This window comes from Ornithorhynchus anatinus, chromosome 18 (genome assembly GCF_004115215.2).
Source record: "Ornithorhynchus anatinus isolate Pmale09 chromosome 18, mOrnAna1.pri.v4, whole genome shotgun sequence".
Lineage (NCBI taxonomy): Eukaryota > Metazoa > Chordata > Mammalia > Monotremata > Ornithorhynchidae > Ornithorhynchus > Ornithorhynchus anatinus.
In genome coordinates this window covers 41,791-64,378 of record NC_041745.1, presented here as the reverse complement: position 1 = coordinate 64,378, position 22,588 = coordinate 41,791, and the positions used below count along the sequence as shown (strand labels likewise).

At 51.3% G+C, this 22,588-nt stretch overlaps 1 protein-coding gene across 1 annotated transcript; it reads left to right on the top strand.

The window, feature by feature from the left end:
- Positions 1–9,870: 9,870 nt before the first annotated feature.
- Positions 9,871–18,997, top strand: GPX7 (glutathione peroxidase 7). The gene is made up of 3 exons (XM_029083034.1): positions 9,871–10,125; positions 18,204–18,465; positions 18,684–18,997. The coding sequence occupies exons 1-3, from the start codon at positions 9,964–9,966 to the stop codon at positions 18,845–18,847; spliced, it is 588 nt and encodes a 195-aa protein (XP_028938867.1). The 5' UTR covers positions 9,871–9,963; the 3' UTR covers positions 18,848–18,997.
- The last annotated feature ends 3,591 nt before the right edge of the window (positions 18,998–22,588 follow it).

Genomic DNA, 22,588 nt, shown 5'->3' with positions numbered 1-22,588 from the left:
GCGAGGCGGCGCGAGGCGGCGCGGCCGGGCGCGAGGACCCTCTCCCTCCCTCTCCTCCCCTCCCCCCACCGCCTCGCGCAGGGGCGCGGCGCCAGGCCGGTCCTGGGGGGAGGGGCGGGCCCCCCCCCCCCCCCGAATGGCCGTCACCGTGGCCTCCGTCAAGTGCTAATAATAATAATGATGTCGGTATTTGTTAAGCGCTTACTCTGTGCTGAGCGCTGGGGGAGACACAGGGGAATCGGGTTGTCCCACGTGGGGCTCCCAGTCTTCATCCCCATTTTACAGATGAGGTCACGGAGGCACAGAGAAGTGACTTAATAATAATGTCGGTATTTGTTAGGCGCTTACTATGTGCCGAGCACTGTTCTAAGCGCTGGGGTAGACACAGGGGAATCGGGTTGTCCCACGTGGGGCTCCCAGTCTTCATCCCCATTTTACAGATGAGGTCACGGAGGCACAGAGAAGTGACTTAATAATAATGTCGGTATTTGTTAGGCGCTTACTATGTGCCGAGCACTGTTCTAAGCGCTGGGGTAGACACAGGGGAATCGGGTTGTCCCACGTGGGGCTCCCAGTCTTCATCCCCATTTTACAGATGAGGTCACGGAGGCACAGAGAAGTTAAATGACTTAATAATAATGTCGGTATTTGTTAGGCGCTTAGTATGTGCAGAGCACTGTTCTAAGCGCTGGGTAGACACAGGGGAATCGGGTTGTCCCACGTGGGGCTCCCAGTCTTCATCCCCTTTTTACAGATGAGGTCACGGAGGCACAGAGAAGTGAAGTGACTTAATAATAATGTCCGTATTTGTTAAGCGCTTACTATGTGCCGAGCACTGTTCTAAGCGCTGGGGTAGACACACGGGAATCAGATTGTCCCACGTGGGGCTCCCAGTCTTCATCCCCATTTTACAGATGAGGTCACGGAGGCACAGAGGAAGTGAAATGACTTGCCCACAGTCACACAGCCGACAAGTGGCAGAGCCGGGATTCGAACCCATGATCCCTGACTCCAAAGCGCGTGCTCTTTCCACTCAGCCACGCTGCTAAGCCCCCTGCTAAGCGCTGGGGCCTTCTGGGGAGGCCGAGGCGGGTCGAGGGAAGGCGGGGAAGGGCAGGGGGACGAGAACGGGGCCGCAGTAGGAGCTGTGGAGCGCCCACTCTGTGCGGACCGCTGGACTGAGCGCTTGGAACGGACAAGGGGGAGACCATCCCCGCCCGGGGACGGGCTCGCCTCTCCTTGGGGGAGACGGCAGAGCAAAACTGAACCAAAGAAAACATCACCAGAAATTCATTCGATAGTATTTATTGAACGCTTGCTATGCGCAGAGCACTGTACTAAGCTCCTGGAATGGACAAATCGGCAACCGAGACAGTCCCTGCCCCTTGACGGGCGTACAGTCTAATCAAGGGGATGAGCACCTCATTAAGAAGATAACTAGGGTAGCAAATAATATATGCAAACGAGCGCAGTGCTGAGGGGAAGGGGGAGGAGGAGAGGATGGAGGGGGAACAGAGGGAAAAGGGGGTGCTCGTCTGGGAAGGCCTCGTGGAGGAGGTGAGCTCTCAGTAGGGCTTTGAAGGGGGAAGAGAGTTAGCCTGGCACAGAGTAAGCCCTTGAGAAATACCTTCATTATTACTATTATTATAAGGAGGGTCTTGGGGTGGGGGTGGGCAGGAGGCCGAGAACGGTGCTCGGTACGTAGTAAGTGCTTAAGAAATATCATTATTACGATTATTATTATGAGGGAGGTGGGGTGCGGGCGGGAGGCCGAGGTCGAGGGAGGCGGTTGGGGCGGGGAGGCGGTGGGTGGACGCTGCGTCAGGTTTATGGAGGGGAGGTCAGGGACAGGGACGTCACGTTTATCCGGGAGGAAGAGGCGGCTGGGGGCGGGCAGGAGGTTGTGAGGGGAGGCGGAGGGGAATGACCCACCGAAGGCCTCGGGGAGGCCCGGGGGAAATGACCTGCCGAAGGCCTTGGTGGGGGGTGAGCGAGGCCATCCTAGAGCAAATGGCAATAATAACAGTGGCATTTACTAAGCACTTACTGTGTGCCCGGGACGGTCCCTGTCCCGCGTGGGGCTCTCGGTCTCAATCCCCATTTGACAGGTGAGGAAACTGAGGCCCAGAGAAGCAAAGTGTGACTTGCCCGAGGTCACACAGCAGACAAGTGGCGGAGTCAGGATTAGAACCCATAACTCCCAACTCCCAGACCCACTACGCCATACCAGTTCTCAGCATGCCAAGCCCTGTTCCGGGCACAGCGATGCCCCGGCCACTCAACTCCAGCCTTGTCCTGGAAAGGCCATTCATTCAATCGTGTCTATTGAGTGCTTACTGTGTGCGGAGTACTGTGCTAAGCGCTTGGGAGCTTACAATATGGCAATAAACAGACACATTCCATGCACCACAGTGAGGTTACAGTCTAGAGGGGGACAGAGACATTAATAGAAATCAATAAATGACAGATATGGACATAAGTGCTGTGGGGCTGGGCGGGGTGTTGAGTAAAGGGAGCAAGTCAGGGCAATGCAGAAGGGAGTGGGAGAAAAGGAAGGGAGGGCTTAGTCGGGGAAGGCTCCTGACGAGGGATAAAGAGGGAGGGCCCAAAAGAGACATTCCTGGGGGCGAACGACCCCTCGGTCTGAGGCCGGACCAGACCGGGCCGGACGAGCCCGTCGAGGGAGTGGATATTCCATGTGCCTGGACCCGCGGAGAGGGGAGGAAGGGGTGGGTCCTGGAAACGCTGTGGAAACGGGGAGGAGTTGAGCAATGCTTTCTGATCTAAAGACAGGAAGAAGGAGGGGTGTTGACTGTGGTGGAGGAGAGGGCTTGGGCGAAAGGATGAGTTCGGTTTGAGACATACTGAGTTAGAAGGGCTGGCGGCACATCCACGCAGAGTTGTAGACTAGCGAGGCAGTCTAGTAGTACCTGTTTTCATTGAGCACCTACTTGGAGCAGTGACCTCCATCTTCTGCTTGGAGAGGGGACACCATCCTGGCCCACAGAGAGTTAATTAATCATGGAGGTGGATTCAGGAATCTTCCGCCGAGGGGTGGTAGTTAAATTATGGGACTGAGTGTAAACCAAGAAGAGAAAGGGACCCAGAACAGAACCTGGAGGGATACCTCCAGGAGAAGCAGTGTGGCTCAGTGGAAAGAGCATGGGCTTTGGAGTCAGGGCTCATGAGTTCGAATCCCAGCTCTGCCACTTGTCGGCTGTGTGACTGTGGGCAAGTCACTTAACTTCTCTGTGCCTCAGTTCCCTCATCTGTAAAAATGGGGATTAAGACTGTGAGCCCCACGTGGGACAACCTGATTCCCCTATGTCTACCCCAGCGCTTAGAACAGTGCTCGGCACATAGTAAGCGCTTAACAAATACCAACATTATTATTATTATTACCCACATTTAGGGAGCAGGAGGATACAAACAGAGCTGGCAAAATCATCAGTCGTATTTATTGAGCACATACTAAGCCCTTGGGAGAGTTCAGTGTAACGATATGAGACACATTCCCCGCCCACAAGGATCTTACAGTCTAGAGGACTGAGTTGTTGTCTTTTATATTTCAATTTTCCTGATGTGCCTCTCCCCAACCCCTTCCTCCTTCCCCATAGATTGTGAGCCCCTTCCCCGCAGGGACGGTGCCTGCATTTCAGTCGTGCACTTCTTTGCCAGGCCTGCAGTATGGTGTTTTTTTTCACAGTGGGCACTTAATAAACACTATTTCTACTTACTACTAGTCGAAATGGGTGAAGTTTTGTACTGGGATTTTTAGTTGCAATGCAGCCCAGCAGGACTCGAAAGTATTAAGTTGAACTGATGCAGCGAGAATATTTCTCATGGGACTGAATCCTTGGGAAAACCTCCCGCGTGAGCCCATGAGTCCACACAATTGACCCTTACTATCGATCGTCTGGGCTTCTAATAGTAATAATAATAATGGTGGTTAGAAGATCCAACCCCATCCCTGTCCCACATGGGCTTCGCAGCCTAGAGGAGAGGGAGAATGGGCATTGAAACCCCATTTTACAGATGAGGAAACTGAAGCACAGAGAAGTAAATGGCTTTCCTGGGGTCACCCAGCTGACAAGTGATAGTGCCGAGATTAGACCCAAGTCCTCTGGCCCCCAGGCCCGAGCTCTTTCCACTAGGCCACGTTGCTCCTCTTGCTCACCGTACGGTCGGCCCGCCTAGCCTAGTGGGACGACTCGGAAGCCCCTCCCCGGGGTGGCAGGGGGATGTGAAGAAGATCTGCAGGTGTAAATCCTTGCACTTGGAACTGTGACCTTTGGGCATCTGATAGTCACGTCACCCCCTACCCCACAGCACTTATGTACAAATCTTTAAATTATATATTACAAATTGTTTATATTAGTATCTGTCTCCCCCTCTAGACTATAAGCTCGTTAAGGGCAGGGAACGATTCTGCTAATTCTGCCGTACTCTCTCAAGTGCTTAGTACAATGCTCTGCATATAGAAAGTCCTCAATAAATGCCACTGACTGATTGAAAATTAATCTTAACACAGTTCAGGGGCAATCCTGACATCAGAGTTCACAAGGTGAGAACAGACCGTAGAGGTCTGACAAATTAATCTCATCTGCCTAGCGTAGTCCTTGTTAGTATTAAGTCGTCACTTAACATTAGGTCGGTCCTGTGCAGGTTCAGGCAAACACTGGAATTCGCTCTAAGAAAATTCCTCTCCACAAAATGCTTGCCCCGTGCAGATGTGACCCCTGGCCGGCTAAGCGTAGCAGAGCAACCTTCCCTGATACGGTGCCGGCTGAACAATTCCACAGAAACAGTGTCTTCATGAAGCCCACCACAAGAAAGATTTTTTCCAAGGGATCCTTTCCCCAAGCAAGTAGGCAGGTGACCCTGTCGGGAGGGAGGCACCATTGTCATCTTCGTCCTCTAAGAGTGCCTCAGTTACCTCACTTCTCTGTGCCTCGGTTACCTCATCTGTCAAATGGGGATTGGGACTGTGAGCCACATGTGGGACAGGGATGGTGTTATATCCACCCCGGCGCTTAGCAATAATAATAATAATTATTATGGTATTTAAGTGCTTCCTATGTGCCAGGCGCTGTTAATACAGTTAGTACATAGGAAGCGCTTAACAAATACCTATTATTCTAATTATTATGACTGAGGTCTACTGGTCCCTTTGTCCTGCACCAGCCCCTGCTATGGCCTGATACTGCTCTCTGGGGGTTTGGGGTTAGGGGGATGTCTCTTTCAAAGTTGGATGCTTATAATTTCTAGGGAAATAACTTTTGAGGAACTCTGCATCTCAGCCAGATGAAAACTTTGACACGTTTATTGCCGAGACTCAGTGTTTGGCTACCAGGTGAGTCTATCGACTTCCATACATCTTTCTAATAGGGGATTCATAAATAATGTTTTTAAATGAGGCACCGCCAAAGGCTTCACTGTTGGTTCAGGATGGAAGGGCATTCTTCGTGTTTTGTAAATGGACAAATGAAGGTGTGATGTTATAGAGAAGGTTCCCAGGAAAACTGAGCTACACTCTTCTAAAGGGAACGCTTTCAAACCGATTCCAAGCTAATTCCCTGGTGACTTGCGGGAGATTTAAACTGCCAATATTCAGGTGAGGTGCAAAGTGCTACCAAATACGAGAAGCAGTGTGGCCTAGAAGAAAGAACGCGGACCTGGGAGTCAGAGGACCTGGTTTCAGATTCCGGCTGTCATTTGTCTGCTCTGTAGCCTGGGCAAGTCACTTAATTTCACTGTGCCTCAGTTACCTCATCTGTAAAATCGAGATTAAGACCGTGAGCCCCATGTGGGACAGGGACTGTGTCCAACCTGTATCTACCCCAGTGCTTAGTACAGTAACTGGCATGTAGCAAGTGCTTAGCAAATACCATTAAAAAAAGAAAAAAGTACAAACCTAAATACAAAGGTCCTGATATTTAGCTTACTAAAATTAAGATTTAAAAAAAAACCCTTTCCTTCTAGATTCCATTACAGCCTATTCATAGATCAAAATATTCTTCTTGAGACTATTTTGAAGAACTATACTTCTTTAAAGGACAACTGTAAAGAGGACAGCTCCTTTGCCAAGCAAAGCACCTCGGTGCCACAGAGGAGCCTCTAGGAAACACTTAACCTGGAAATGGATCAGAAATAAAGTTAGTTTTGGTAATCAGGTGGATGGGCTTCTCCGAGCTGGCTTACTTTGATCGCCCTCTTTTAAAATCGTCCCACCATGCATGCCCCTGTTGGCAGATGTTAGCTTTTGCAGCGGCTGGTAGGGATTTTGAATCTAAGGGAGGGCGGGAAAGAGGGAATGAAAAACATGACTAGTGGCTCCATTATTTTCTTTTGTCTTGCTGGTCTGCCTCTTCTAGTCATGTGGCCTGAAAGAAGATGAAACACAAACAGCACCAGTACCTCATAATAACAATGATAAGAAGACGATAACGTGATTGTTGTTTAGCGCAGTGCTACATGCTGGGGTAGATACAAGATTATCAGGTTTGACACAGTCCCTGGTCACGTGATGTTCACCCTCTAAGTAAGAGGGATTCCTCATTTTACAGGTGAGAAAGCAGAAGCACGGAGAAGTGAAAGGGACTTGCCTCGATTTCCCCTTTCTCATTTCTTCTCAATACTTTCCCTATCCTGTATTTGACCCTTTTTCTCACACTTGTCTCCATGACCCTGAGGATCCCACTTCTGCCGGGAGCAATGGTCTTAGACTGCTGATCCACACTGCGTCCTGACTCTCCCCGGTGGATTCTTTCTACACGGGCGCCGGGAAGGATGGATCCTTGCTGACCCTAAGGATCCAGCACCCGCACACACGAGCTCTGGCTCCAGAGATCTCTACAGGAACCTAACTCTGATGCGCCGGGGAGACACCGAGCCAGTGCCCTCTCAGTTGACGGAACGTGAGTTGGTTCCCTTGTGTCTACCCCAGCGCTTAGAACAGTGCTTGGCACATAGTAAGTGCTTAACAAATACCAACATTATTATTATTATATCCGCCCCTTCTGTCTGCTGCCCGCTAGTGAGGCACCCTTCACCCCCTCGGTCCCACCCATCCTCCTCCTCACATCTCACCCCTCTCTGAGAGGCTTTAACAGCCCCTTTCTGTTTTTGAAGTTGGGAGCCCTTTCCTGATGGGGTTCCTCGAAGCATCTATTTTTGGAATGTTCCTTTGCTTAAATTAGTACTTCCTTTTTGTACTGGTGGCTGAGGATGTTGCTCTGGATACACCCTTTGACTTTATTTTTCTGGGGTTTGAGGGTTTTTAATGGTATTTTTTGAGCGCTTATTATGTTCTAGCTCTGTAGTAAGCACTAGGGTAAAGACAAAATAATCAGGCTAGATGCAGTCCATGTCCCACATGGGGTTAACAGTCTAAATCCCATTTTGCAGATGAGGTAACTGAGGCACAGAGAAGTGAAGTGACTTGCTTTAGGTCTCACAGGAGAGAAATAGCGGATCAGGATTAGAACCCAGGTCCTCCGACTCCCAAGTCCGTGCTCTTTCCACTAGGCCATGCTACTTCTCTAGGCTAGGCTGCTTCTCCCTGCCTTCTTAATTTTCATCTCTTTCCCTTGCTCCTGTCCTACTCAGTGGAGAGACAGACGTGTAGTGAAATGGACAGACAGTACAAGCAGAGCCATCATTCATTCAATCATTCCTTCAATTGTATTTATTGAGCGCTTACTGTGTGCTGAGCGCTTGGAATGTGCAATTCGGCTACATCACAGAACAGTGATGGCAAAGAATAAAAATGAAAACAATAATAACTATAATTATGGTATATGTTAAATGCTTACTATAGGACAAGCACTGTACTAAGCAGTGGGGTAAAGTCTCGGTAAACAGATGGAACTCGGTCCCCGTCCCACATGGGGCCCACAGTCTAAATAGAAATTTACTTCCCCCCAAAAAACCCTCCCCACCATCAAGTCCACCTTTCACAATAATAATAATAACGATGATAGTGATATTTATTGAGTGCTTACTATGTCCTAAGTGCTCGGGTACATTCAAGATCATCTGTTCGGACACAGTCCCTGTCCCACACGGGATTCACAATCCAAGTAAGAGATAAAAGAGGTATTTAGTCCCATTTTACAGTGAGAAAACTGAGGAATGGACAAGTGAAGTGACTCGTCCAAGGTACCCACATGGCAAGTGTCGGTCAGGATTAGCATTCGGGTCCACTGATTCTCAGGTTTGGGCTCCAGAGCAAAACGAGAAGCAAGGACACTTGGGGTATTCATAAGTTGGGATCATCAGTCCCTGAATTATGAGGAGTTAGTTGTATTGTACAACATGCTAGGATATTTTCCCAGCACCAAGCCCAGTTTCATGCGCATCCAATCTCGTTGGATGCGATTCATCCTACTTCTCCCTCCTTCAGCAGGAGCTACAGTAACAACAGCAGTGTGATATTGATTCTCCCTCATTCATAATGTGTGAAACATTATACTAAGCACTGGAAGAGTCCCTGGACGTTCCTTCTATGTGAACATTCATGGTTCCTGTCAGAGTTGGGGGAGCAGGGAGGCAGGAAGTGGGTGGTTAGTGGGTTAGGACAGCAGGGAGGCAGAGGAACAGGAGGGCAGAGAGGCGGGGAGTGTCCGTTAGCCACCACGGAGGCCTTTTGGAATTAGCAGGATGGGGTGACCGGCCTCCTTCCGCCCTCATCCCTAGGCCGAGGGTAACCCCCAAAACAGGCAGACATCCTTTGACAGACGGCAAGCGGTCAATAATAAAATAACAGCTGCATTCCCCCAACCGCCTGAGCACGTGGGGCTCGACAATCTCTGGTGTTGAAGCGGGCTGGCCTAGCGGCAAGAGCGCGGGCTTGGGAGTCAGAGGGCTTGGGTTCTAATCCCGCCTCCGCCACTTGTCTGTTGTGTGACTTTGGGTAGGTCACTTCACTTGGAGAAGCAGCGTGGCTCAGTGGAAAGAGCCTGGGCTTGGGAGAGGTCATGGGTTCGAATCCCGGCCCTGCCACTTGTCAGCTGTATGACTGTGGGCAAGTCACTTAACTTCTCTGTGCCTCAGTGACCTCATCTGTAAAATGGGGATTAACTGTGAGCCTCACGTGGGACAACCTGATGACCCTGTATCTCCCCCAGCTCTAAGCACTTAACAAATACCAACATTAGAATTATTCTCTGGGCTTCAGTGACCTCATCTGTAAAATGGTACTGTGAGCCCCACGTGGGGCAACTTGATTACCCTGCATTGACTCCAGCGCTTAGAACAGTGCTTGGCACATAGTAAGCCCTTAATAAATGCCACTATCATTATGATTATCGGCCCATCCCCGCCGGGTCCGGGGTTAGGTCCGGGGAGGGATCGGGGGTGAAATCCTGGGGGGGCTCCTGAGTGGGGTCCAGGGTGGGATCGGGGTTGGGGTCCCGGGTGGGGTCCGGCGACCCAGGCCCCGAAGCCGCAGCTTCCATCGTGGCTCAGTGGAAAGAGCACGGGATTGGGAGTCAGAGGTCATGGGTTTGAATCCCGGCTCCGCCACTTGTCAGCTGTGTGACTGTGGACAAGCCACTTCACTTCTCTGGGCCTCAATTCCCTCATCTGTAAAATGGGGATGAAGACTGTGAGCCTCATGTGGGACAAGCTAATTACCCTGTATACCCCAGCGCTTTGAACAGTGCGCTGCACATAGTAAGCGCTTAATAAAATACCAACATCGCTTCCAACTGGAGCAGAAAAGACCCCAACTCGGGGTCGCTGTCAGTCCGGCTCGGTCCAGTTGTCCGGGGGCGGCGAAGGGGTTGGGCAACTTGCTGACCCTCAGGGGGCGGCTGGGCCGGGGCTCCTCCTCCTCGTCGGCCCCCGCCTCCTCTTCCTCCGGCTTCAAGCTCCCGGTCCCCCCGACCCTCCCCGATCCCAGGTCCCGCCCGGCGGCCCCGGTCCTTCTCGGCCCGGGGCAGGAGGGGGCCCGGCCCAGCCATGCCCACGCCGGGAGGCCTGGCGCTAAGCCTGGCGCTAACGTTGGCCCTGGCGGGTCCGGGCTCGGAGCCTCGGCGGGCCCAGCGGGAGCCCGACTTCTACAGCTTTAAAGTCGTCAACATCCGGGGCAAACTCGTCTCCCTGGAGAAGTACCGCGGCTCGGTAAGTCTGCCGCACCATTCGCACCCGCCACAAACTCCGCCGGACCCCACGCGTTTCACCCAAACGCCCCCTCTCCCCGGAGCCTTTCCCCCGGAAGGCTGCTCCCTGCCGACGTGGCGCCCACCCACCCCGCGTGGCTCAGGGAAAGAGCCCGGGCTTGGGTGTCACAGGTAATGGGTTCCAATCCTGACTCTGCCCCTGGTCAGCTGGGTGACTGTGGGCAAGTCACTTCACTTCTCTGGGCTGGAAAATGGGGATGAAGACTGGGAGCCTCACGTGGGACAGCCTGATTACCCTGGATCTACCCCAGCGCTTAGAACGGTGCTCGGCACATAGTAAGCGCTCAAAGACCAACGTTATTATTATTATTATTACCTAAGCTGGCTCCACCACTCGTTTGCTGTGTGATCTTGGGCAAGTCGGTTCACTTCTCTGGGCCTCAGTTACCTCATCTGTAAAACAGAGATTAAGACTATGATCCCTATGTGGGATAGGGACTGTGTCCAGTCTGATTAGCTTGTACCTACCTACCCCAGCGCTTAGAACAGTGCCTGACACATAGTAAGCGCTTAAAAAATATCATAGTAAGCGCTTAACGAATACCAACATTATTATTATGATTACCTAAGTGCTGGGGAAGGGGAGCAAAGGGAGCAAGTCGGGGTGATGCGGAAGGGAGTGGGAGATGAGGTTTTTCTAGAGGGTAAGAATGCCCCTATGCTGCAGGCTGAAGGTAGAGCCCAACCAGGACCCCTCCCATTCCAGCCAGAAACCCCAAATGTTCTACTGCTTCCCCAAGCAGTATTTCCCAATAGCTTAGGATAGGTCATAGCACCCAGCAAAGCCCTCAATTAATACCATTTGCTCCGAAGATGTTTTTGTGCCCGGCCTTCCCAAACCCCAGAGAGGTCTGTTTCCTCCAGAGGAATGAGATGGGGCAGTCTATGCTTGCCACCTTCAGTCATGGGCACCGGGAGGGAGTCCAAAAGGCAAGAATCACCAATTCCTGATTTTCCCCACTAAATGGAGGGCAGGGGACGGGGCCATTCACTCCTGCTCTATGTTCCCAAGGACCCAGGGTGATACGTGGCACACCACGATGGTGGGGTCTCTGGCCGAGAATGGTGGATAGATATTCAGGACGATGAACATGTGCCCGGGGATGGGTTGCAGTGCCCACATCTACACGGCGCCACCGGGGTGTTCTTGCCCCTCCCGGTCAGGGTTGCGTTTGAGAAATGTGGGCGCTGCTTCCAGGAGCTCGATCAGAAACAGCAACCCCGCAGCCCCGACCACCTGCCGGCCTGCCTGCCTGTCTCTGACCCCCAGGAGATAAGGGTCACATGGCTGCTGAGAGTGGCCTCAAGATGGGCTCCCCTCATCCAGCCAAAGTCTATCTCTCAATGGCAGAGCCTGGGCCAGGAAGATAAGGGAGGTTCGTCTCCCCTAACCCTAACCCCGACACACACTTCCCCTTCTGTCAGACGCCATTCTCTGTCCAAGCCGTGGGGCCAGCACCTGGCAAAACTGAGCCAGGGAAGAAGTGAACAGTGTTCCCGGAGGGAGGCGAGAACTCCTCGGGGACCGTTGGGTGAAATGTTGGCTACCGTTAATGGCTAGAGTCGTCCTGGAGAAAAGAGGGGCCAGAGCAGATCAGCTTGGGACGGGGCCCCGGGGAATCCCTGACCCCGCTCCTCTCCCAGGAACGAGTCCACCGGATTTTTGTCCTGGGGCTCCGGACCCAGCCGATGGCCCCCGACCAAAGGCTCGGCCCCCTCAAGTCCATTTAGGGTCACCCGGGAGGTGTCCGACCCGGCTCTGGGAGGGATGTGGTTCAGTTAACTGGCCTGGTGTGTTAGAATTTAGTTGACTTTAGTTAGAATTCTGGGAGGCAGCATGGCCTAGTGATTAGATTTTGGGCCTGGGAGTCAGAAGTCATGGGTTCGAATCCTGCCTCTGCCACATAGCTGTGTGACTGTGGGCAAGTGACTTCACTTCTCTGTGCTTCAGTTACCTCATCTGGAAAATGGGGATGAAGACTGGGAGCCTCACGTGGGACAACCTGATTACCCTGTACCTACCCCAGAGCTTAGAGCAGTGCTCGGCACATAGTAAGCGCTTAAATACCAACGTTATTATTATTATTATTATTACCTAAGCTGGCTCCACCACTCGTTTGCTGTGTGATCTTGGGCAAGTCGGTTCACTTCTCTGGGCCTCAGTTACCTCATCTGTAAAACAGAGATTAAGACTATGATCCCTATGTGGGACAGGGACTGTGTCCAGTCTGATTAGCTTGTACCTACCTACCCCAGTGCTTAGAACAGTGCCTGACACATAGTAAGCGCTTAAAAGAAATCACCCTCATTATGTGGAAAGTCAGGGAGAGTCCGTTTAAAGGATATCTGTTCAGCGATCACGTAGTAAAAAATCATTCTTCTTTTGGGGACTGGACCCAGCTCAGCATTCTCTGATCAAGAGCGACCAGTGGGCCCTTGTTCATGGTGAGAGGACAGAAGGCAAGGGAGAAACCCCATCAGCTGAGTTAGAGGGGAAACTACCCTCCAGGATCCCGTCTAATAACACCACCAACAAATTGGCCAGGGGAAATCTAGTCACTTAGCAACATTAACTCCTCCCTGATCTCCTTGGTGGCAACACTGACTCGCGCTCAGTCTCTTTGATGTCAACACTGACTCCCACTCGGTCTCTTTGGTGGCAACATTGACTCCTGTTCAGTCTCCTTAGTGGAAATATTGACAATTCTCTGATCTCCTCGTCAGCATCATCGACTTCTGCTCGATCTCCTTGGCATCAAAAAGGCACCTACCCGGTCTCCTTAGTGGCATCGTTGACGTCCGCTCAGTCTCCTCGATGGCAACATTGACTTTGTCGGCAACGTTGACTCCCGCTCGGTCTCCTGGGCAGCTATAAACAGACAGTCGTATTTATTGAGTACCTACAGTGTACAGGATGCTGTATTATCTCTCCACTCCTCAGAACTATCCAGTGGAATGACAGAGGGAACAGGTGGAGAGCCAGCTGTGGGTTACAGGGAAAGAGTGGAATGGGAATGGGATCGATTGAGCGCCTGTCCTATGTGGACGAACCTTGTGCTATGTGCTTGAGAGAGTCAATAAAAGACAGTTCCTGCCCATAAGGAGTCTAATGGGAGAAGACAGTGATAGCAAATGGGATGTGTATATAATTTCTATGGGGGCTGAGATGCTCATCACTGCTGAAGATGACAAATACAAAACTGCTCAGGGTGGCCTTGGGTGACCTATGGATTTGGGATTTTTTTGTGTGCTATTTGTCAAGAGTTTACTAGGTGTCAAACATGATTCTAAACACTGGGATAGGTACAAGTTAATTAGGTTGGACACAGTCCCTGTCTCACATGGGGTTCAGAGTCTAAATAGGAGGGGAAACAGGAGAACTGAGGCACAGATAAAGTTAAGCGACTGGTCCAAAGTCACACAGCAAGGAATTGGCAGATCTGGGATTAGAACCCACATCCTCTGACTCTCTGGTCCGTGCCCTTTCCGCTTGACCTTGCTGCTTCTTTTAGGGAAGGCCTTTTGGAAAAGATGGGTTTTTAGGAGGGATTTGAAGATGGGGAGGGAAGTCTAGGCAGGAGGGATGGCATGAGTGTAGGGCAGAGGGAAGGTGCCAAGAATGTGAGCAGGGGAGCGACGAATTTACACGCCTGATGTCAGGTAGGGAAAGCTGCTGTGGAGCCTTGGAGCCAACGGTAAGGAGTTTCCGCAGAGGGAAATGGGTTGTCACTGGAGGAGAGGAGCGATATGTGCGTTAAGAAGATAACCGTGCTGCCGCAAGTAGGATGGGTTCAAGTGGGGAGAAGCCAGAGGCCAAGAGACCGAAAAGGAAGGAGGCACCCATGGCATTTCCATGAGCTGTCCCAAAGGCAAGAGGAAGTGTGAGGTAGTGTGACGGGAGTCAGGTTGGTGGTGGGAAGGTTGTCGGAAGAGTCATCCCCAGAGTGGGGCTGGTTGAATTCCCCGGGGGAGAAAGCACAAAGCAATGAGAGTAGAGAAGCAGCGGGGCCTCGTGGATAGGGCGAGGGCCTGGGAGTCAGAGGATCTAGGTTCTAAACCCGGCTCTGCCAGTTGTCTGCTGGGTGACCTTGGGCAAGGCGCTTCACTTCTCTGGGCCTCGGTTCCCTCATCTGTAAAATGGGGATTAAGACTGTGAGCGCCATGTGGCACACGGACGGCGTCCAACCTGATTAGCTTGTATCTACCCCGGTGCTTAGTACAGTTCCTGGCGCACAGTAAACGCTTAACACGTACCGTTAAAAAACAGGTTAGAGATGTGGTGGGCCCGCCTTGCCCCACCTCCTGTCGTTTGACAGAATGATCTCGTTGGTGGAAACTTTATTGCCCCATTTCGATTGAGTTGCCCGCCTTTCTCCTTCCCTGAGGAGTCTACACGCTCAGGAGGTATAACATTCTAGATAAAGCGGTTTCCCAGCCAAATCGATCCCGCAAACACTGCTGATGTTTCGGAGCCTCGGAATGAACTTTTAGCTGTTTCTGTGGAACGGAAGGAGCCAGATTTCTCAAGACAAGATGAAATACCGACAAGGTTCAAGTCAATCTTGCTTTGGAGCGGTTGGCGGGAGGAGAGGGGACGAGGGGGAGGAGAGGGGCTGTACAGCAGATGGCGCCTTTCACTCGGGCAAAGCCCCGTGTCTGGCAACTGCAATCCGGTTTAGGGTTGATTGGCCTCTTCCTACTCGTCCACCCCCTGCCCTTCCCGTCTTCTCACCCGAAACCATCCCCTTTGCCCTCATTCAGTTTGCATGATTCCCGGACTCAGCCCTTGAAAGCAGCGTGGCCCAGTGGAAAGAGCCCGCGCTTGGGAATCAGAGGTCGTGGCTTTGAATCCCGGCTCTGCCACTTGTCAGCCGGGTGACCGTGGGTAAGTCACTTCTCTGGCCCTCAGTTCCCTCATCTGCAAAATGGGGATTAACTGTGAGCCTCACATGGGACAACCTGTTTACCCTGTATCTACCCCAGCGCTTGGAACAGTGCACTGCACATAGTAAGTGCTTAACAAATCCCAACATTATTATTATTATTTCTGCGTCAGTCTCCTGGCTGGTCTCCAGTCTCCTTCAATCTCCAGTTCACACTCCCCCGCCCCCGCCGCCTGGATCATTTTGCTAAAATGTTGCTCTACACATATCTCCAATAGTTGCCCATTCTTCTCCCCATCAGGTGGGAATTCCTGACCGTCGACTTTAAAGCACTCAATGAGCTCTCTCCTTCCAATTTATCTGCTCTCTTCTCCTACTCGACCCCAATTTACACTTTTCATTCCTTTCAGGCTCGTCTAAGTCATTGTGACTCATTCTAATTTGTCCCATTCCTAGCTCTTGCTCATACCATTCTCATTTTTCCCACTTCCCAACTCTTGTTCATACCCTTCTCCAACAATGTATGCATTCATTCGATCATATTTACTGAGCACTTACTGTGTGCAGAGCACTAAACTAAGCTCTTGAGAGAGTCGGTTCAGTGGAAAGAGCCCGGGCTTGGGAGTCAGAGGTCGTGACTTCTAATCCCGGCTCCGCCACTTGCCAACTGTGTGACTTTGGGCAAGTCACTTAACTTCTCTGTGCCCCGGTTACCTCATCTGTAAAATGGAGATGAAGACCGTGAGCCCCATGTGGGACAACCTGATCACCTTGTATCTATCCCAGCGCTTAGAACAGTGCTTTGCACATAGTAAGCGCTTAACAAATGCCATCAGTTTCATCGTCATTACAGTGCAACAATAAACAGACACGGTCCCTGCCACAAGTGAGCTTACAGTCTAGAATGGGGAGAGACAGATATTAATATAAATAAGTGAGAGATATATACATAAGTGCTGTGAAGCTGGGAGGGAGGAAGAACAAAGAGAGCAAGACAGGGCAACACAGACGGGAGTGGGAGAAGAGGAAAGGAGGGCTTAGTCAGGGAAGGCCCCTTGGAGGAGATGAGCTTTCAACTTGATAACACTTTGAAGGTGGGGAGAGTAAGCGTCTGTAGGATTGGAGGAGGGAGGGCATTCTACGGCAGAGGTGGGATGTGGGCAAGGGGTCGGCGGCGAGGTAGACGAGGTGGAAGCACAGTGAGAAGGTTTGCATTAGAGGAGCCAAGTGTGCCGGCTGGGTTGTAGTAGGAGAGTGGTGAGGTGAGGTAGGAGGGGGCGAGGTGATTGAATGCTTTGAAGCCAAAGGTGAGGAGTTTTCTGTTTGATGCAGAGGTGGATGGGCCACCCCTGTAGTTTTTTGAAGAATGGGGAAACGTGTCCCGAACGTTTTTGTAGAAAAATGATCCGGGCAGCAGAGTGAAGTGTGGATAGGAGCAGTATGGCGTAGTGGATAGAGCACAGGTCTGGGAGTCAGAAGGCCATGGGTTCTAATCCCAGCTCTGCCACTTGTCTGCTATGTAGCCCTGGGCAAATCACTTCACTTCTCTGCGCCTCCATCACCTCATCTGTAAAATGGGGATGAAGACCATGAGTCCCATGTGGGACAGGAACTGTGTCCAACCCGATTTGCTAGTATCTACCCCAGCACTTAGTACGGTGCCTGGCACATAGTAAGCGCTTAACAAATGCCATAATAATAATAATTATTTTTAGAGTGGGGAGATGCAGGAGGCTGCAAGGTCAGCAAGGAGGCTGATGCAATGATCCAGGTGGGATAGGATAAGTGATGGTATTAAAGTGATAAAATCCTCAGACCTCTGCTCTTCCCATTTTCAAAGTCTGAAATCCCATCTCCACCAGGGGTCCTTCATTCATTCATTCAGTAGTATTTATTGAGCGCTTACTATGTGCAGAGCGCTGTACTAAGCGCTTGGAATGTATAATTCAAGATTAAATTCTAGATTCCTTCCTAGATTAAATTATGACAAGTCAATCCAGGAACCACCCTTACCATTTGTGCTTGTTTTTCAAATATCCACACGTACACTTAATAGGAGAAGATTTGATTTCTCTGACCACTGCCACCTTCCGCTATGACTCCTGACAAGGTGTTTCCTCACCTTATGTGCCTTAGTTTCTCCACCTGACAAAGGGGATGATAGCTTCGACCCCTCAGATCACTGAGTTCAGGCTGGTGAGGGACTTTCAGTCAATCAGTAGTATTTACTGAGAGCACGTACTATGTGCGGAATACTGTACCAAGGGCTTGAGAGAGTGCAGTAGAGAGAGAAGACACAGCCTTTGCCCTCCAGGAGTCTAGTAAGGGGAGACAGACACTAAAATAAATTACCAGAAAGAGGAAGTAATAGAGTATAAAGATATGCCCAGAAGTGCCGTGGGGGTGGAAGCCTGAGTACCTAAGTGCTTAGGTGATGCAGAAGTGCTGAAATGAGAGCGCGGTACAGTATTCCGCACATAGTACGTGCTCTCAGTAAATACTGCTGATTGACTGAAAGTCCCTCACCAGCCTGAACTCAGTGATTTGAGAGGTCGAAGCTATCATCCCCTTTATCAGGTGGAGAAACTAAGGCACATACGGTGAGGAAACACCTTGTCAGGAGTCACAGAGGAAGGTGGCAGTGGACAGAGAAATCAAGTCACATCGTTTAGCCAAGGGCAGATCTGAGAACAATGTCCCAGTGCTGAGGTGAAGGCAGAGGGATCCTAAGGCCACTGTCTCCAGGCCTGGCGGTGGGTGTAAGAGAGGCACAGGAGGCTGAGAAGGGACTTGCTCTGCTTCTTGCTGACAGTGCCAGACTTCTCCCTCATTTGCCAAGAGTGGGAGCGAACTGTGTGCCTGCAGTCTGGATATCTATGGGTATGGTGAGTATTTGTGGGTGGATGTGTATATGGGCTCTTCATTCATTCACTCATATTTATTGAATGCAAAACACTGTACCTAGCACTTGGGTACACTGTAACAGCAAAAAGACACATTTCTGCCCACATCGAGCTCACAGTCTAGAAGGGCTTGTGTAGTGTGTGTGTGTGTGTGAGTGAGTGTGCTCCTGTATATGCAAGGGTTCATACTTGCAGGTGAATGTATGTGCCTCGCTGCTTCTCCCTATCCATAGGTGTCTCTGGTGGTCAACGTGGCAAGCGAGTGCGGTTTCACCGATCAGCACTACCGCGCCCTCCAGCAGTTGCAGAAGGACCTTGGCCCGTCCCACTTCAACGTGCTCGCCTTCCCTTGCAACCAGTTCGGCCAGCAGGAGCCAGACGGTAACAAGGAGATCGAGAGCTTTGTCCGGAAGACCTACGGCGTCTCCTTTCCCATGTTCAGCAAAATTGCTGTCAGTGGGGCCGGGGCGAACGCCGCCTTCAAGTTCTTAACAGGTAATTTTGGAACTCTGCCTGCCTGAGGATCACAGGGTACATAGTGGGTAGGGGGAGGGAAGGTGTAGGGGTTGGATGGGGAGGGGGATCTTCTTGCCATCCTCCTGCTGGACTTTACATCTCTCCTTTGAAACCCTACCCGGGGCTAAGCCATGCCGAGGCCTCGCTCTGTCTCCAAACCAAGTTCTAGTCCCCGTGCTTTTCCCCTTTTCTCCCAGAATCTTCCGGGGAGGAGCCGACCTGGAACTTCTGGAAGTACCTGGTGTCCCCAGATGGGAAAGTGGTGAACAGCTGGGATTCCACCGTCCCTGTGGAGGAGATCAAACCCCACATCACAGCCCTCTTGAGAAGAATGATCATGAAGAAGAAAGACGAGTTGTGACAGCCGCTGGGAGCTCCCACAGCGTCCGTGGCGTCCTATGGGCGGGCAGGCGGCCGGGGCTGGAAAACCAGAGTTCGTTTCCTGAGAGGAACCCAGGCTGAGCGGCTGTGTCTCTCTGGGGAGGCCGCAGAGAAAATAGCCCAAACCAGACTCTGTGTGCTGTGCTTTCTGACCTAATTCTGGAGGGGGAACGGGGCTGAAGGTTGGGCAGAGCCAGGGTAGAGTTGGAAGGTCCGAGGTCCCGGGCGTGTTGGAGGACGAGAGAGGGAGGGGGCTGCGGTGACCCCTGATCTTTCTGGTCCCCCTCAGCAGACGTCGGTGCACGATGAGTGGGGGGCAGGTTCCCCAGATCCTGCTGTCCTTGCTGGGGGGACACTCAGTGGGGTCCACAGCGAGGCTCCTCCCTGCACCCGTTCCCCTCCTCTGTCGTGCTGAGAGCTTGTCTTGCCAGACTGGGCTCTCTGGGTACCAGCCCCAGCCCAGCTGCAGGATCTTCCCTTGTAGTCGCCGAGGTGCCCAGCCTTCTCGGCCCCAGACTCCTTGGAAAATTCCAACTGGGGCCCCACCCTACTCCACCCCAGACTTCATGGAAGAATCTAATGGGGGGCGGGGAGAGGGCGGGCAGACCACACCTCTGGAGCAGACCTTTCCAGCCAGAGGACAAGGCCCACCTCTGCTCATTCCCCCACCCCAGGGAAAAGCAGCTGCCTTTCCAGCCACTCCTCTCTGGGGATATGGGGAGGCCAAGGAGGAGGGGTGGGTTTGGGCGGGCTAGGGATGAGGGGGAGGAAGGCCAGGGAGGGGAGAGACAGTCTTAGGGGAATGGCAGCAGAGGCCTGGCCAGGGCGAACCCAGACATCCTGAGCCACCGGCGCTCATTCGTTCATTCACTGTGGGTGACCTTGCCCACATCTAGCCTGACTGCGCTGCCCCCGTCCACACCTGCACCCAGCCCCGGGCACTCTCACAGCATTGGCAGTGGTGATTTATTCCTTTAATGTGGGTGACCTTGCCCACGCCTGACCGTCATTGCCTCTTCCCGCGCCCTCACCCGAACCAGTCCATCCCGCACCTGGCTCCGGGCACTCTGATGGCAACTGCAACTGCAGGGAAGCAGCGTGGCTCAGTGGAAAGAGCCTGGGCTTCGGAGTCAGAGGTCATGGGTTCGACTCCCGGATCTGACACTTGTCAGCTGTGTGACCGTGGGCAAGTCACTTCACTTCTCTGTGCCTCAGTTACCTCATCTGTAAAATGGGGATTAACTGTGAACCTCACGTGGGACGACCTGATGACCCTGTATCTCTCCCAGCGCTTAGAACAGTGCTCTGCACATAATAAGCGCTTAACAAATACCAACATTATTATTATTATTATTATTAACTGCAGCAGCGATTCATTCATTCGACATGGGTGACCTCAGCCACACCTGGCCCGACCACACAAGAAGCAATGTCACCTGGTGGATAGAGCACCGGCCTGGGAGTTGAAGGACCTGGGTGTCTGCTGTGTGACATTAGGCAAGTCACTTATCTCCTCTGGGCCTCAGTTACCTCACCTGTTAAAGGGTGATAAAGACTGTGAGCCCTATATGGGGCAGGGACTGGGGCAACCCGATTATCTTGTATCTACCGCAGAGCTTAGTACAATGTCTGGCACACAATGAGTGCTTACCAAACACCACTTCCATCCTCTCTATCAATCCATCTATCAATAGTGTTTCCTGAGGACCTACTACACGCGCAGCACTGTACGAAAGCAGAGAGTACCGTAAAAGAAGATAAGATCCCTGCGCTCAAGGAGCTTGCAGCCTGGGAGCAGGTGCTAAAATAAATTACAGGAAGGAGGAAGAAGGAAGGACATAGAGGAGTGGATAGAGCACAGACCTGAGAGAAGGTCATGGATTCTAATCCCGGCTCCACCACGTGTCTACTGTGTGACCTTGGGCAAGTCACTTTACTTCTCTGTGTCGCAGTTATGTCATCTGTAAAAGGGGATTGGGACCGTGAACCCCATGTGGGACAGGGATTGTATCTAACCTGATTTGCTTGTATCTACCCCAGATCTTAGTACAATGCCTGGGACATCGTAAGTGCTTAACAAACACCGTTATTATTACTGTTGTTATTATTAATATGGACAGCTGGTATGAAGTTGAGTGAATGGTTAAGTTACAGGGAATGTTCAAAAGTGATGTAGGTAGTGTGGTTTGTTTTTTTAATCTATCTGTTAAGTGCTTACTGTGTGCCAGCACTGTACTAACTGCTGGGGCAGATAAAAGTTAATCAGGTTGGACATAGTCTTAATCTCCATTTTATGGATGAGGGAACTGAGGCAGAGAGAAGTTAGTGATTTGCCCAAGGTCACAATGCAAACAAATGGCAGAGCTGGGATTAAAACCCAGGGCCTCTGACTCTTAGGCCCGAGCTCTTTCCAGTAGGCCAGGATGCTTTTTGTGGTTGGTGCAAAGTGTTGGGTTGAAAGTTACTGGGATAAAATCCCAGGGGAGGAGAAATTTCTTGGAAAGACCTCTTGGAGAAGAGGTGATGACATTAGAGCTTTAAAATCCGGCAGAGCAATGACAAGAGGGTTTTAGGCAGAGGGAGAGGTGGGATCACGACTTTGGGTGCAGGAGCAACAAGAATAAGGCACAGTGAGTAGGTAAAATTGAGAGAAACAAAGACTGTGAATTGGAGTGTAGGAGAGAGGGAGAGAGAGAGCTGACTGGAGGCCTAAAAGGAGTATCTGCTTGTTGGAAAAAGGAATGGAGAACCACTGGAGGTCTTTGAGGACTAGGGAGATGTGTGCAGAACAACACTGCAGGGAAATCAATAAGTCAATCCATGGTATTTATGGAGTGCTTACTGTGTGCAAAGCATTGTACTAAGATCTCGGGAGAGTACGATACAATAGAGTTGGTAGACACGATCCTGAAATGATCCAGGTGGCAGAGTGAAGTTGGAGAGGGTAGAGACTGGAGTTTGGGAGACTAGTGAGGAAAGAGGCTGATGCAGTCGTCAAGCCAGGATAAGAGGAGAGCCTGGATCAGCACGGTGGCTGTTTGGATGGACAGGAGGAGGCGGAACTTGGGAAGTGTCGTGGAGGAAAAACCAACAAGGTTTAGAGACAGATCGACTCTGGTAGTTGAAAGAGATGGCAGAGTCATGGATGATGCCACGATTATGGGCTTGAAACACAGGGAGGGTGGTGGTGCTGTCAACCGTGATGGGAAAGTTAGATGAAAGAGAGGCTTTTAGGGGGCAGATGAGTTCGGTTTTGGACATACTGAACTTGAGATGTTGGCAATACATTTATGTGGCTTTGTCCTGTAAGCAAGAGGAAATGTGAGATTGTATGGAGGTGAGAGGTCAGGGTAGTGAGGTAGATTTGGGCATTAACTGCATATTAGCTGGTAGTTAAAGTAATTCATTCAATCATATTTATTGAGTGCGTACTGTGTGCGGAGCACTGCACTAAGCGCTTGGGAGATTACAATACCACAATAAACAGACATTGTTTTGTTATCTTATGCTGTCGAGTCATCTCCGACCCTTAGAGACGCCATGGACGTATGTGTCCCAGAACACCCCACCTCCATCTGCAATAGTTCTGGTAATGGATCTATAGAGTTTTCTTGGTAAAAATCTGGAAGTGGTTTACCATTCCCTCCTTCTGCGCAGTCAAATTGAATCTCCGTCCTCGACTCTCTCCCATGCCGCTGCTGCCCAGCACAGGTGAGTTCTG